At 36.1% G+C, this 15,905-nt stretch overlaps 1 protein-coding gene across 1 annotated transcript in view; it reads right to left on the minus strand.

Annotated features, from left to right (window-relative positions):
- Positions 1-345: 345 nt before the first annotated feature.
- Positions 346-15,905, minus strand: part of VPS35 (VPS35 retromer complex component) — a 33,648-nt gene continuing 18,088 nt past the window's right edge. The window contains exons 8-17 of the mRNA XM_059904802.1: positions 12,659-12,768; positions 10,341-10,437; positions 10,086-10,234; positions 8,489-8,696; positions 7,921-8,076; positions 5,913-6,035; positions 3,341-3,520; positions 2,593-2,832; positions 1,963-2,106; positions 346-1,316 (exon numbers count right to left, since the gene is read on the minus strand). Of these exons, the coding sequence (XP_059760785.1) occupies positions 1,137-1,316; positions 1,963-2,106; positions 2,593-2,832; positions 3,341-3,520; positions 5,913-6,035; positions 7,921-8,076; positions 8,489-8,696; positions 10,086-10,234; positions 10,341-10,437; positions 12,659-12,768 (1,587 nt within the window). The 3' untranslated portion in view covers positions 346-1,136. The remainder of the gene's footprint in view (positions 1,317-1,962; positions 2,107-2,592; positions 2,833-3,340; positions 3,521-5,912; positions 6,036-7,920; positions 8,077-8,488; positions 8,697-10,085; positions 10,235-10,340; positions 10,438-12,658; positions 12,769-15,905) is intronic.

Below are 15,905 nucleotides of genomic sequence, written 5' to 3' on the forward strand. Positions count from 1 at the left end.
AAACTGCTCCCAAATTGCTGATCCAGAGAACTGTGAGATAAACGTTTGCTTTAAGACACTAAGTTTTGGGATAATTTGTCACACAATAGATAACTAATATAGGTGGGAGCCTTTTGGGAGTTTATGTGGAGGTATCATGCCTAGGAAAGCAGAGTAAGGCTGAAGAAAGCAAATGAGTAAATATGACTAAAAGAGTAGATGGTGCCTTGCTCAATAAGTGTTTAAAACAAGTGAACTGTTGAACAAGTGAGTGTTGTGAACGTGAGAATGTACAATAAACTCCATACACATTCTACTAGTTCCTTTTATGAATCAAGGTAGTATGAAAGGATAAAGGTCCAAAACTGTTAATAGCAACTTTTATTGTTTCACTGGTGGAAAAAAAAAAAAATCATAATTGTATGATGCATTTCCCCCTAAATTTACAACAATGAAGGTTATACATAAATTATATAGATCACAAATTTTCTATTTTATACTATTTAGAACAAAATTATTTTGATAAATACGTCCAGAGGACAACCTAAGTTCTTAATGGATGGCTGAGTCCAAATATGCAAAATATAGCTTCTGGTTTAGACCATGGTGCTTTAAAATTCTCAAACATGCATTAATATACTCTAATTTTAGGGAAAATATTACACATGGCCTTATCTTGCATTTCAGGAGAAGCCCAAGCTGAATTTCACAAACAGTATTCCTTTCCTCTAAATTAATCTCAGAACAGAGAGACAGACACTTTCTGATTAGTACTCCCAAGTAATGAAGGAAATTACACACTCAACAATGAAACAAAACAGAAAAAAAGGAAGGAGAGCTTCATTAGTCACAGAGATAAGTGGGGTTTTTTTGGCTTTTTTTGTTTGTTTTTTTTAAACAGATCGCAGGAATTTAAAATAGCAGATCAATCATGCTACTTAGGGTGATCAGACAGACCTGAACACTTATGAAGTGAATAATTTTATTAAGGTCTTGAAGGTGAGTGTCTGGAGGTACTGGGTAAAACACACCACAGGTAAGAAATGGGAAACCTACCTCAGCATTTCTGAAAGGCACAATCTATGGAAGGGAAGCCTAGTATAATAAAACCCTTACTGGATGTACATGGAAAGGAGCATGGTGAGCCGGGCTCCTTTCTAAAGGATGAGACCCTCGTAAATTGGCCCCTCAGATTCCGGTGATTCCCGCCTCAAGCGCAAATGCTCCAGTGTGTTATGAAAATGTTTGTTAATCTGTTCTGTTTCTTCACTGGACTCAAGATTTGGGAGGTCTTCTCGAATCTTTTGGATAAGCTGATTCAAAACCTGAATCGTGACCTACAAAAGAACAATTTCACCATCAAGCATGTACCACACACACAAAAAAAACGTAATTTAATAAAAGTGTTTTGAGGAGCTTGTTACTCTCAGCAGTTATCAGATTATGAAAAAAGAGAAAGAAAAAAAACAGAGATAAGAACATGATTCCTGGTTTGAGCCACAACTATTGGCCATTCATCCAAAACAACAACGACGACAACCAAAAAAAAAGAAACTTAATGAAAATACAGAAAATCATAAACCAGTAAAAGAACAAAAGCAAAATTTTATTTAACCTACAAATATTGATCCATCCTTTATTTGGGAATTATTCTACACTTGTATGGGATGACAAATCAGCCTACTATTCAGCATTTATAAATTATTTTTTATTTTTTAAACAGAGAGTGACTATTTTATAAAATATTCATAAACAAAAGAGATAAGAATTTTCTTGCACATAATGAGCTCTTCTGTAAGATGCATCTATATAGACAGAGAAGAATTTTAGAGAATCAAAGAGACCACTAGGTAGATTCTCCAAACTCTGATCCTTGTAAACAAAAAAGAAAAGTATGAGGATGATAAACTTTTGTATGTATCAAATCTAAGAGTAGGAAAGGAAAATAATTAGTTCACTAACAACAATTTATTATTCACTTACCGCATCATTTTCCTTTTCATAAAAATAGATATATCTGTTCAGAATTTCTATAAAAAGTTGCACTTGTAGAGAGGGGTCCATGCACTGATTTGCTATTTTTAGAGCTTTCTTTAGGCATTCCATTACCCTCTTGCCTCCGTGAAGCTAGAATAAAGGGAGTGAGGGGAGTATTAAAGAGGGAGTATTAAAGAGACTAATGAATCACAAATATCCCATTTCACACGAAGAAATAAACACACTACAGTGGCTCTTTCATATTTTAAAAGGACAAAATCAATTTAAATCCTCTTCATTTTTTAAAGTACACAGCTATATTTTAAAACAAATATATTATTTGTTTTATATATATGCTAAATGTTTGATATTTACGTATTTTGTATATTTTTTAAAGATGGTGGTACAAACTTGCTGTGTTACAAAATCCTCAAAGTGGAGGCTTCACCACAGGATGTAACTCTCTATGTGTTACTGTCCATTTCGTTTCTTGTAACAAAACAAAGCAATATTCTTTGTCAGGTTTCCAAGCACTGCACATGTTTCACCTCCAAGGCAAAAGGCCCCAGCAGCTGTTCCCTATCAATGATCCCCTCTCCTCTAACACTGTTGGTTAGGAATGACCTCCCACCTTACCTCCTCCCCATTTTTGTCTGTGTTTCTGCCAGACCAGAAGAGATGTGCACAGGTGCTCACAGCTCGGCCCTGATCAGGTTTCTTCAGAAGTTTGGATGCAGCAAGAGCACACTGAGTCCTCAAGGGTTCATGATTTTCTTCACTGAAGCACTTCATCCTCTCAAAAGTACCAATGATCAAGGTGATGGCAGCCAGCTGTGCTTTGGAATCACTGATTTCATCTTCATACAGAGAAAATGCCTGGTACACACAAAGCAGAAGTGACCTTTAGGGACCAACCATCTACTAGAGCATTTTCCAAAGTATTTCCCATCAAAGCCCCATCCTGTGAGTCATTCAGATCAGAATATGGTTCAGATCAGAATATGCAGTGCCCTCGCTTGGAGAGGCACAAGACAAAGATGCTGACAAGTTGCAACAAAGAAACTTGTTTTAACTTTTGTTTAATCCAGGGTTCCCAAAATGAATTAACAATGGAATTATTTTCCCCCATGAAACAGTTTTTACCATGACCCACTGGAAAATCTTCAACCTCATTAGCACCCAGTAACTGATCAATTTTCCTGCTCCAAACCAGTCAATAAAACTATAGTGTTAAGAAGCATAGTATTTCCCATCAAGATGGTGAGAAAGGGGTAGTTATAAATTCAGTGAAGAGTAAATCCATGTGCACCACCACCATTAACTACAGACAGGTGACTGAACAGAGCAAATGGATTAAACATCCCAGAAAGAGAGCAGATCACACCTGGGACATAAATTCATATGCTACTGTTTCATGATTTTCAAAACCAATTTCTCCAGCAGCTAGAGCCCCCTGAAGAAAAAGTCTTAAGGGTAATTCTGCCAGCTCTGCTTTGATCAAAGCACTGATCGTCTGGTGAGCAAATGAAAAAATCTTCTGGCATTTCTTTTCCCATTTGTCATCCTAAAACAAGAAAAAATAGTTTAAATTACCTTAAGTTCAAGATTAACTTGCTTAAGAATATTCATTTTATATAAAATGTCTATAGAACAAACAGGAAAAGTGATAAAGTTGAGTTCACAGTTTTCCTGCTATCTTCTGTCTCATCTGTGGAGTACACAAGGAAATCAAGCAGGAAGTCTTCTCAAAACATCCATTTGAGGTCACTGGCTTTGCAATTTTTACATACTTGGCATTTGTTTTTTTGCATCAGAAAAAGCAACATATTCCCAAACTGGACAAAATTAGGAAAATACACAAAAGAATTTTTTAAAAATTAAAACCATCCCTAAATCTACCACCCAGCAATAATCACTGATAACATTCTAATATTAATGTCTTCCTTTCTTTTTTCTATGCAAATATAATGTAACTGGGATCCTTTGTGTATGGTTTTCTACTTTAAAGTACTTACTGAAGAGTTAAATTGGGCTCATGCTGCATGTAATTTGTATTCAACTTCTTTTCTTTCACTTATTTTGTCATAATTTTCCTCATGATACTAAAGTTATTTAAAATCATTTTTTTTGTTTTTAAGAGAAACTTCCAGTGTTGGAAGAGTTTTTTTGTTTTGTTTTAATTTTTATTTATTTATTATTTATGGCTGTGTTGGGTCTTCATTTCTGTGCGAGGGCTTTCTCTAGTTGTGGCAAGCGGGGGCCACTCTTCATCGCAGTGCACGGGCCTCTCATTATGGCGGCCTCTCTTGTTGAGGAGCACAGGCTCCAGATGCGCAGGCTCAGTAATTGTGGCTCACGGGCCCAGCTGCTCCGTGGCATGTGGGATCTTCCCAGACCAGGGCTCGAACCCGTGTCCCCTGCACTGGCAGGCAGATTCTCAACCACTGCGTCACCAGGGAAGCCCTTAAAATCATTTTAATCACTAGAAAATATTCCACAAACTGGATATAGCATAATTTACTTAACTACTTCCTTTTGGAAATAAATGTAACATAACGAATGGTCTATAAACACAAAGCTTTATTGAATCCTTAATTTTTTCTTTAGTATAAATTCTTAGAAGTGGAAATACTGGATTTTTTAAGGCTCTAGTTACACACTGCCAGAGTTTTCTAGAAAGACTATAGTAATTCACATTCCCACCATTACTAGATGAGAATGAATTCTCATCACACCACTGCCATTGCTGAACCTTATTTTTCTTTCTTTACCAGTTTGATTTCTAAAAAGGTTCACTGTCATAATTAGTAGTGAGGTTAAATATTTTATCCATGTTTGACCATCCAAATTTCTTATTAATGCAATTGATTCTTTTCACTTTTAAGAGAGGATAATAGTCACAGACTTTTACAAGGACTAAATGCAAGAATCCAAGTTTATACTCCTTGTCACAGTGTACAGCACATAGTAAGTAAATGCTCGTTGCTTTTTTTATTGTTACATTCACAAACATCTATCCATAAAATACTGGGAAAAAGAAACTACTTGAGAGGCTGGCCTCATAAAAACTGGCCAAAGGCATGCTATGTCATACTGGTAAGTCTACTGAATATACCTTGTTTCTCCATTATTAGAAAATTAAGTTTATGGTGTTTGTTCCTTAATGTAAACCTGACTGTCCAGCTTTCAGGTACATTAGATTAGGTTTTTTTTTTTTTTGGCTGCACTGTGAGGCTTGTGGGATTTTAGTTCCCCAATCAGGGATGCAACCTAGGCCCCCGGTAGTGAAAGCACAGAGTCCTAACCACTGGACCGCCAGGGAACTCCCAGATTAGGATATTTTCTACAAAAGTACACCACTGAAGACTTAGCCATAATCCTGCTTGTAAAAGGACTAAGATCATTAAAAAATGTACACAACTCATAAAATTACTCAATTACAGGCTTTTAGAGAGCAGCAATTATGCAATGCTGGGCCCTTTCATTACACAAAGCTAACGTGAATTAGACCTTACTTGTTATGTACTGCAACTTCTGAGTAAGATTACTGTATCACTTCAGAATTAGTACTTCATAAAGACTCCCAAGAAAATAAAATCGTTCTTGAGAAACTAAAGCATTCTGAGCCATTTTGTAATAAACTTATAGATGTCTCACAAGTGATCTTTAGACACAGGAAAAACTTCTAACATAAATTTAAACTGTTTTAATCTTTCATTTCTAAGTGTTTTTTATGTGATTCCTCATCTAGTATGTAATCTACCAACATCACTATTGTCAATAGTGATACTTAAGTATTACACAGGATGAGTAATGAATGGAGAGTTATTGAAACTGGGATTTTATTACACCATTATCTATTTGTATATGTTTGAAATTTTCTATAATGATAAACTAAAACACATACACAGAGGAAAAAGGGAAAAAATTAGTGACATACTTAAAAGTAAACCCACCACTTTAGAATTCTCTTTGTAGCGAAAAGCCAGCTGGTAAGCTGCAAATACCAAAGGTGGCAGTGTAAAGCGAATCCGTTGATTTCCACCAGCTCCAAAATGTTTTCGTGCTGTGTTTAAAATCTGACCAAAACAAACAAAACCCATTAATCTTTTCTGTAATTACAGAAACTATAATTAATCATTTATAAAATTAAATGGGGGCTCTAATCATCATGATTGCTACCATTTTTTGAATATATATGATATACTAGACTTCATGGTATACTTTTACATTTCTTATCTTGCCGAGTCATCACAATCACCCTAGAGACAAATACTAACCCCATTTCACAAATGGGGAAGACTGAGGTTCAAAGAGGTTGTATAACTTGCCCAAAGTTACACAGCTAGTCAGGGGCAGATATAAATACATGTTCATATACACATGTAAGAAGTATACTGTGTTGATAAAGAGCACAGGCTCTGAAGACAGATACATTTAAAAGTAGATTCTAACACTTACTATCTGTGTGACCATAGGCACATTAGTATTTACCTTCTCTTAGCTGTAAGTTTCATTTGAAAAATGGGGTAGTATATTTCTCTTAGGGTTGCTGGGAAGATCAAGTAGCAGATGTAAAGTGTTACCAGTACTAACACAAGGCATGTACTCAAAATATTGGCTATTATTAGGATACAAAAAATATGCATATTGCTGGTATATCACACCTCCTACTTCAGAAAAATATTAAGACCATGTAAGTCAAGGGAAATGGTAATACACTTTAAAAAAGAGCCATGAGGAAACAAATGTCTGGTTGTTTCAGAAAAAAACCACAAGAATTCATGAAATAACTTAATATGTGTGTCACAGTGTGTGACATATTCAGGTTTTATAAATTTCTCTGACAATCATAGATGGATAGGAAGAGAATGCATTCCCCCTTGGGTAAGTCACAGCTAATGGTCCTCACCTTAAAGGTGTTTCTGTACATGGCATAACCAACTGGCCACAGGTGGAAAGCATACTTCCTAACTACTACATTTGGTATACAACAAAAAATGAAAACACACATAGGCCATGTGTGTATGTGACACAGAAACATAAGGAAATCAGTTAAAACATCTGAACAATGGGGCCAGCCACTAGGTATAGATCACACACAGTGCACAGATTATCTGACACTATGCCAAGTCGAAGACTATCGCACTACCAACAGAAATCAGCTTTTTTTTCACAATGGCTATGAAGGAGTACGAGAGTGTCAACTATGACAAAGTCAACACAGGAAGAAAGTCAGGACTCATCCTCAAATAAAGGTGTTCTTCATTACTAACACTTAGCCTCACGCATCCAACAATGGTTAAACTACTTTGCCCAAACGATAATTAGGCAGCCATATGTGCTACCTTTCATAAACATAAATTGTCCAGTATCAGTCACCAATACTCCTACTCAGGCAACATGTTTTATTCATTTCACAAAGGTTTATTGAGGGCTAAGGATAAAGAAAGGGAGAATCTCATCTGATTGTTTTTTGCCAGGAAAAGGGGGTTAAGAAAAAGGCAATTTTAATTTTAAAGTCTTCACACATTTTCCATGTGGCAAACACAAACAACTTCTATTTGCAAACCTTGGAAACATATACACAGTTGAATATAAGGATTTTACTCATACTTTAAAAGTTTATTATGAAAAACAAATGAACAATTCTAAAAGCAACACACAGTTCAAAAAGAAAATGAACATGGACTGATTATTGGACACCCAACTAAAGGAAGATAGGTTTTTCTACAATTCTTAAGAAGTCTTCAAAAGAAATGACAGCAACCAACTTGTTCTTCATAAGCTCCAGAAGTTTACAAACAATTATGCATTTAATCATAAAGTTCAGTTAATCTCTTATTCAGTTTCAATTCTTTCAAAACCTTTTAATACCACAAACTGGATTAGACCATTTGAGACACATCTACACATGACTTCACTAGAAGTTGTTGAAGGGGTATAGTAAGAGTTAACTCATACCAAGTACTGCTGATCAGGGTCCTCAGACCGTAGAAGATGAATGAATCTGCCCACAAGGCTCTGCTCATCAGCAAAGTCCTCTGGGTCAGGGTCTTCTACAGGTTGATCTGGCTGATCCTGAATCAACGTGGATACCAAATTCATTATGGAATCCACCTGTATCATGGGAGACAGAAACCCACTAGGGTGAAACAATCAGCATATAATGCCACTGACAAAAGCGTTTCTAGTTGTGTAAAGTAGTTACGAAACAGTATCAACAACATAATTCCTTCTTCTGTGTGAAAGTATATGCATGTTGGTACACATATAAACGTCTAGAAAGAGACGTACCAAATGTTAATCAATAGTTAATCAATGGACCTCTCTTCCTGGTGGGATTATAGTTATTTTATCATTTCTTCTTTATACATCTCCAATTTTCTCATTTATATAATGAATAAGCTACTTGTAACTTTTTTTAGTAGTAAATTACCCTCCCCGCCTATCTCATGTGTTTGTCTCAAGGTCTAACACCATAACTACATTGTCTCTGTTTCTCTAATAAAGCATGTGGGTATTCTCTTACCTGGTCTTGAGAGACAATTTCTGTGTTAAAATCCAGAACATTACTAAGCACATAACAACTCATGCTTTTTCTGGACTCGTAGTCAAAGTACTCAAAGAGTGGGTGAAAATGTTTTAATTTCAAGACTGTTAAAATATTGTTGTAAGTGTCAACAGGTATCTTCAAAAGTCTGGTGAGCTCCTTTGAAACTGCACTACTGGTAGCAATACTGCAAAAAGAAAAACAGCAGCCCTTTAGTGAATGAAATTAACTTCTTATATACACAAACAGCACTTGATTCACAAAAATTTGAAATTTTTCATTTATAATATTAAAGGAAATGGGTCAAGTGAATCACACCACCCCAAAACACCCCAATGACTTCCAGATGTCTGTCTAAACACATTCATCTATTAATGTCCTATTGATACAATAAGTTATGCTAATCTCCAATTCATAAACAGGTTGTATACCTGGAGTTAAAATGCCTGTCTAGAATGTGGTATTTCTAAGGGAAGTATTTTAAGTCGTAGTTAGGTTTCTAGGGCAGCCAATAAGTACGGTATATTCAGGGTGACAAAGCCATGCAAAAATAGCAATTCAACAAAATAGAAAAACACATAAATTATTTCTTCTGCATCAGATGTTGATGACTAAGGAAAAGCAGGATGAAATTAGGAACATTCCATGGGGGCTGAGGAATATCCAGGCATTTATAAGACCTTTAGAGGTTGGGATTTCTAATTTTTTATTTTGTCTAATTTTACTTTAAAACTCACTTAGTGGGGAAAGATATAGATACATCACTTATTCAAGATCTGGAATGTTTTTCAGTTCACAAAAAATGGGAGTGACAAAAAGAAAAAGGGGGAATAAAAAGAAGTAAAAGAAAAAGAAGAAATCTTCCAGATGTTAACTAAACCACTGGAGGAGAGATGGAAAGCGGAAAGATTACATGAGTATATACAGGGGCCTATATACATAGGGCAAGGAGGGGTACAGGGCAAGGAGGGGCCTAAATTGACCACATGTTCAGAAGCAGTGGAGGATGGGACAGTAAGAGGACTGCTGGGAAAACATAACGGGATCAGAACTGTCCACAGTGGCCACTAGAGGATGCAACAGGTCCAGGACAGCATAGTTGAAGAAGATGCAAGAAGACAATAGAATATTATACTATCCTTGATGGTATCAAAATCCAAGCTCAAAATAGAGAAAAATTTAAACCAATTAATTTCCACACCTTAAATACATACATGCCTCCCTAATTTTTTCACAACTTACTCATCTGTAGGAAACCACTTCTCATGGAAATACTGCTTGATATAAATAGCTTCCTTACCAGTTTAAAAACTAACTCACCCATATATACAAAGGGGTCTGAATTGGAGACACTGGTCCCTGAAGACTGCTATGGTCTATGAGTGCCACTACTTGATCAATGTACACAGCCAGCAGTTGGTTGCCACTTTCTGCCCTGATTAGTACCAAGCATGTCGATCTAACAAATACTTAAAACAAGATGAATGCTAACATTTCAAAAAGGAATTGCAAAAGAAAAATAAATCTGGGACAAAAAAGTGCTTTACAAAGGTTTTTACAAAAATGTTTGACTTACTGTTCAAGGTTGAGCTTATTAAATATCTCCACTGTTGTTTCTAGAACTTTATCAACGTAGTCCACACGATCAGGATAACACTTCATAGCGAGATTAATGAGAGAGACTTGTAAAGATACAACGTCCTCCGAAGGCATGTCTTGTCTAGACTGGAATGTTCAGAAAACCATGGAATTTATTTTAAACAATTAGAAAAGGATCTACCACCTGAGAAGTTTGAAAGTTTTGAGAACTTAGGAACAAAGCCATACAAACCTGTATTACTGTAGCCACCTGCTGTGAAAATATGTCAAAAAGTTTAATATCTGTTGGAATTCCAGGTCCATCTTCACGGTGAGCAAATAAAGCTAATCTAAAAAAGAAAATAATCTTTATTTAAAAGGATATAGGGATCTGGGTAGTGGGATCATGGATGACATTTTATTCTTTATGCTGTTCTGTATTTTCTCCAAGTGTATTTCCCCTAGAACCTTTCTCCTAAAAAGATTTTTAAAAAGGACATGGAATGTAGCTGACCATTCCCTCAATTCATTTTTAATGGAACAGTTTTACCAATGATGCCTTATTTCACTGCATTCTTACTTTATACCATACACAACAAATTTTCAACAGGCCAATTCTGCCAAATTAATTAAGTAGATATGGATAGAAATGTATTAAATGTGACAAATGTATTCAACAGCCATGATTATAAAAAATAATCTTTAAAATATAAAAAGTACCTAGACTCTTTTAAGACACTGCATTTTTACTACTGAAAAGTTTAAAACACAACTAATTCTAAAAGTAGTAAAGTTAACATCTATTTACCACATCTTAAACTATACAAAATAACGTCTGTTCCATTATCACTAAGTGTTTATCATGGTTACAACTAGACCCACATTTTGTTATGCACAGAAGAACCACTACTGACAGAAACGGTTAAGTGACATTACACCCAACATAGGACAATCCAGTTATTAGCTTCCATTAAGAGTATTCCCAAATAGAGGACTTCCCTGGTGGTCCAGTGGTAAAGAATCCACCTACCAGTGCAGGGGACGCGGGTGGGATCCCTGGCTGGGGAACTAAGATCCCAAATGCCGCGGGGGAATTTAGCCTGCAGGCCACAACTACTGAACTCGCACACCTCAACTAGAGCCTGTGTGCCGCAAACTACAGAGCCCATGCGCCGTGGAGCCCGCATGCCACAAGAGAGAGAAAACCCGCATACCACAACTAGAAAGAAGCCCGCGCACCACAACAAGAGAGAGAAAACCCGCATACCACAACTAGAAAGAAGCCCACACGCCACAACAAAAGATCCCGCATGCCTCAACGAAAATCCCACATGCCGCAACTAACACATAGTGCAGCCAAAAAATAAAATAAATTAATAAAAAAAGAGAAATGTTTAAAAAAAAAAAAAAAAAGAGCATGCCCAAGTAACTTATAATTCTTAATGTCCAGGCCTGACAAGATAATTTGGAGAATTCTGCTATATAAATTCTCAGACTTTAAAACTAATAACTTAGATATTCAAAATATAATAAAAAGTATTTGCAGAAATAAATCTTCCCTTGGGTTTCTGGTTTCATAATGTTAATGAGCGTATGCTCACAAGCAGGACACATACTATGTACTAGTACCCAGCAGGCACTCATTAAAGCTATCATTGAAGGCCAAGTTTTATACTTTTAACAAAGACCAAGGGCTAAAGAAGTCAAACTTAAACATAAAGAGGATTTACTAACATTTTTAATACTTGAAAATTCTTCTTTAAAAACATGTGATGATGCAGTGATTACCTGAACATTCTTAATAATCTATATTTATGGCTACTTGATAAAGAAGACTCCAGATCAAACTGGTTCCCACTGAAAGATAACTTTCTTTTTTTTTTTTAATTAATTAATTTATTTATTTTTGGCTGTGCTGGGTCTTCATTGCTGCACGCGGGCTTTCTTTAGTTGCAGTGAGCAGGGGCTATTCTTCATTGTGGTGTGTCGGCTTCTCATTGTGGTGGCTTCTCTTGTTGCGGAGCACAGGCTCTAGGCACACGGGATTCAGTAGCTGTGGCACGTGGGCCCAGTAGTTGTGTCTCACAGGCTCTAGAGCACAGGCTCAGTAGTTGTGGCGCACGGGCTTAGTTGCTCCATGGCACGTGGGATCTTCCTGGACCAGTGATCAAACCTGTGTCCCCTGCATTGGCAGGCGGATTCTTAACCACTGTGCCACCAGGGAAGCCCAAGATACTTTCATCATGGTAAGAAACAAGCTTTGCTCTTCAGTGATCTTTGGATTTATAAAATTTGGATTTATAACATCTTAGGTCTGTATAATGTCTTTAAATGCCAAGTAAATGCATAGATTAAAATATATTACCTCCATGACCCCTGTACAATTAAGAGCTAAACTTATTTCATGCATAAGCTAGACAAGCACTTAGTAAGTACTCAGACTTACAGAACTAGTGTAACTACATCAAAAATATTAATAAAGATGGAACAGAAAAAAAGAATTCACAAAAATGTTTTAAATTCATTATTCCCAAGTCAGAACATCTGCCCTCCAGTGTTGGAAATTCTTACCTATCAATTAAAGCAATGATTATGTTTTTCACATTTACATTTTGGTGTAACTCAGCACAGGCCCGAAGAAAAGGATTCAAAGTTTGAAGGTGGAATTCATCAGGGAAAACCTGAAAATCAAATAATACTAAATTATTACTAAAACCAAATAGTAAAAATCAATTAGAAAAAGCATTTCACACAATATTCTGGACTTAGTATTTAAAGTTCATATTGTGGGAAAAAAATCATTTTAATCTTATACAACCAAATTCAAATACATCACTTTTAAGCCTCTCAAAACATAACCCCAGAAAGAAATATTCTATTAACCAAAGTACAGCTACGATTTTTTTTTCCAGGTTTATATTTATTTATCTATTTAATGCTCCTGACAATTTTACAAGGATTTCTGTTAGTCCCATTTCACAGGTAAGAAAAATGAGACTCAGTAATGTCAAAAATGACAAACCAAAATATCAAAATTTTAAGTTAAGGAAGATCAGTATTTTTCCTTTGCCTCAGCTTCCAATATGGCCCCATCTGGCACTGTTAACAACTCTGTCTTTATTTCCTTTTTTTCTTTTTTTAATTGAGGTATAGTTGTTTTACAATGTTGTGTTAGTTTCTACTGTACAGCAAAGTAGAGCTCCCGGTGCGATACAGCAGGTTCTTATTAGTTATCTATTTTATACACATTAGTGTATGTATGTCAATCCCAATCTCCCAATTCATCCCACCACCACAACCCCACACCCCCGCTTCCCCCACTTGGTGTCCATACGTTTGTTCTCTACATCTGTGTCTCTGTTTCTGCCTTGCAAACCAGTTCATCTGTACCATTTTTCTAGATTACACATATATAAGCTAATATACGATATTTGTTTTTCTCTTTCTGACTTACTTCATTCTGTATGACAGTCTCTAGGTCCATCCACGTCCCTACAAATGACCCAATTTCATTCCTTTTTACGGCTGAGTAATATTTCACTGTATATGTGTACCACATCTTCTTTATCCATTCATCTGTCAATGGGCATTTAGGTTGCTTCCATGACCTGGCTATTGTAAATAGTGTGCAATGAACATTTGGGCGCATGTGTCTTTTTGAATTATGGTTTTCTCTGGGTATATGCCCAGTAGTGGAATTGCTGGGTCATATGGTAATTCTATTTTTAGCTTTTTAAGGAACCTCCATACTGTTCTCCATAGTGGCTGTATCAATTTACATTCCCACCAACAGTGCAAGAGGGTTCCCTTTTCTCCACACCCTCTCCAGCATTTATTGTTTGTAGATTTTCTGATGATGGTCATTCTAACCGGTGTGAGGTGATACCTCACTGTGCTTTTGATTTGCATTTCTCTAATAATTAGTAATGTTGAGCAGCTTTTCATGTGCCTCTTGGCCATCTGTAGTCTTCTTTGGAGAAATGTCTATTTAGGTCTTCCGTCCATTTTTTGATTGGGTTGTGTTTTTGATATTGAGCTGCACGAGCTGTTTATATATTTGGGAGATTAATCCTTGTTTGCTGATTTGTTTGCAAATATTTTCTCCCATTCCAAGGGTTGTCTTTTTGTCTTGTTTATAGTTTCTTTTGCTGTGCAAAAGCTGCTAAGCTTCATTAGGTCCCATTTGTTTACTTTTGTTTTTATTTCCATTACTCTAGGAGGTGGGTCAAAAAGGATCTTGCTGTGATTTATGTCAAAGAGTGTTCTTCCTGTGTTTTTCTCTAGGAGTTTTATAGTGTCCAGTCCTACATTTAGGTCTTTAATCCATTTTGAGTTTATTTTTGTGTATGGTGTTAGGAAGTGTTCTAACTTCATTCTTTTACATGTAGCTGTCCAGTTTTCCCAGCACCACTTATTGAAGAGACAGTCTTTTCTCCATTGTATATTTTTGCCTCCTTTATCAAAGATAAGGTGACCATATGTGCATGGGTTTATCTCTGGGCTTTCTATCCTGTTCCACTGATATTTTTATTTTTGTGCCAGTACCAAATTGTCTTGACTACTGTAGCTTTGTACTACAGTCTGAAGTCAGGGAGTCTGATTCCTCCAGCTCCATTTTTTTTTTCTCAAGATTGCTTTGGCTATTCAGAGTCTTTTGTATATCCATACAAATTTTAAGACTTTTTGTTCTAGTTCTGTAAAAAATGCCATTGGTAATTCGATAGGGATTGAATTAAATCTGTAGATTGCTTTAGGTAGTACAGTCATTTTCACAATATTGATTCTTCCAATTCAAGAACATGGTATATCTCTCCATCTGTTTGTGTCACCTTTGATTTCTTTCATCAGTGTCTTATAGTCTTATAACTCCTTAGGTAGGTTTATTCCTAGGTATTTTATTCTTTTTGTTGCAATGGTGAATGGGATTATTTCCTTATTTTCTTTTTCTGATCTTTCGTTGTTAGTGTATAGGAACGCAAGAGATTTCTGTGTATTAATTTTGTATCCGGCAACTTTACCAAATTCATTGATTAGCTCTAGTAGTTTCCTGGTGGCATCTTTAGGATCTTCTATAGTATCATGTCACCTGCAAACACAGACAGTTTTACTTTTTCCTTTCCAATTTGTATTCCTTTTATTTATTTTTCTTCTCGGATTGCCATGGCTAGGACTTCCAAAACTATGTTGAATAACAGTGGCGAGAGTGGACATCCTTATCTTGTTCCTGATCTTAGAGGAAAATCTTTCAGTTTTTCACCATTGAGAATGATGTTTGCTGTGGGTTTGTCATATATGGCCTTTATTATGTTGAGGTAGGTTCCCTCTATGCCCACTTTCTGGAGAGTTTTTATCATAAATGGGTGTTGACTTGTGTCAAAAGCTTTTGTGGCATCTATTGAGATAATCATATCGCTTTTATCCTTCAATTTGTTAATATGGTGTATCACATTGATTGATTTGCATATATTGTAGAATCCTTGCATCCCTGGGATAAATCCCAGTTGATCATGGTGTATGAGCCTTTTAATGTGTTGTTGGATTCTGTTTGCTAGTATTTTGTTGAGGATTTTTGCATCTATATTCATCAGTGATATTGGTCTGTAATTTTCTTTTTTTGTCATATCTTTGTCTGGTTTTGGTATCAGGGTGAGGGTGGCCTTGTAGAATGAGTTTGGGAGTGTTCCTTCCTCTGCAATATTAAGAGTTTGAGAAGACTGGGTGTTAGCTCTTCTCTAAATGTTTGACAGAATTCACCTGTGAAGCCATATGGTCCTGGACTTTCGCTGGAAGATTTTAATCACAGTTTCAATTTCATTAC

The sequence above is a fragment of the Balaenoptera ricei genome, chromosome 19, assembly GCF_028023285.1.
Source record: "Balaenoptera ricei isolate mBalRic1 chromosome 19, mBalRic1.hap2, whole genome shotgun sequence".
Classification (NCBI taxonomy): domain Eukaryota; kingdom Metazoa; phylum Chordata; class Mammalia; order Artiodactyla; family Balaenopteridae; genus Balaenoptera; species Balaenoptera ricei.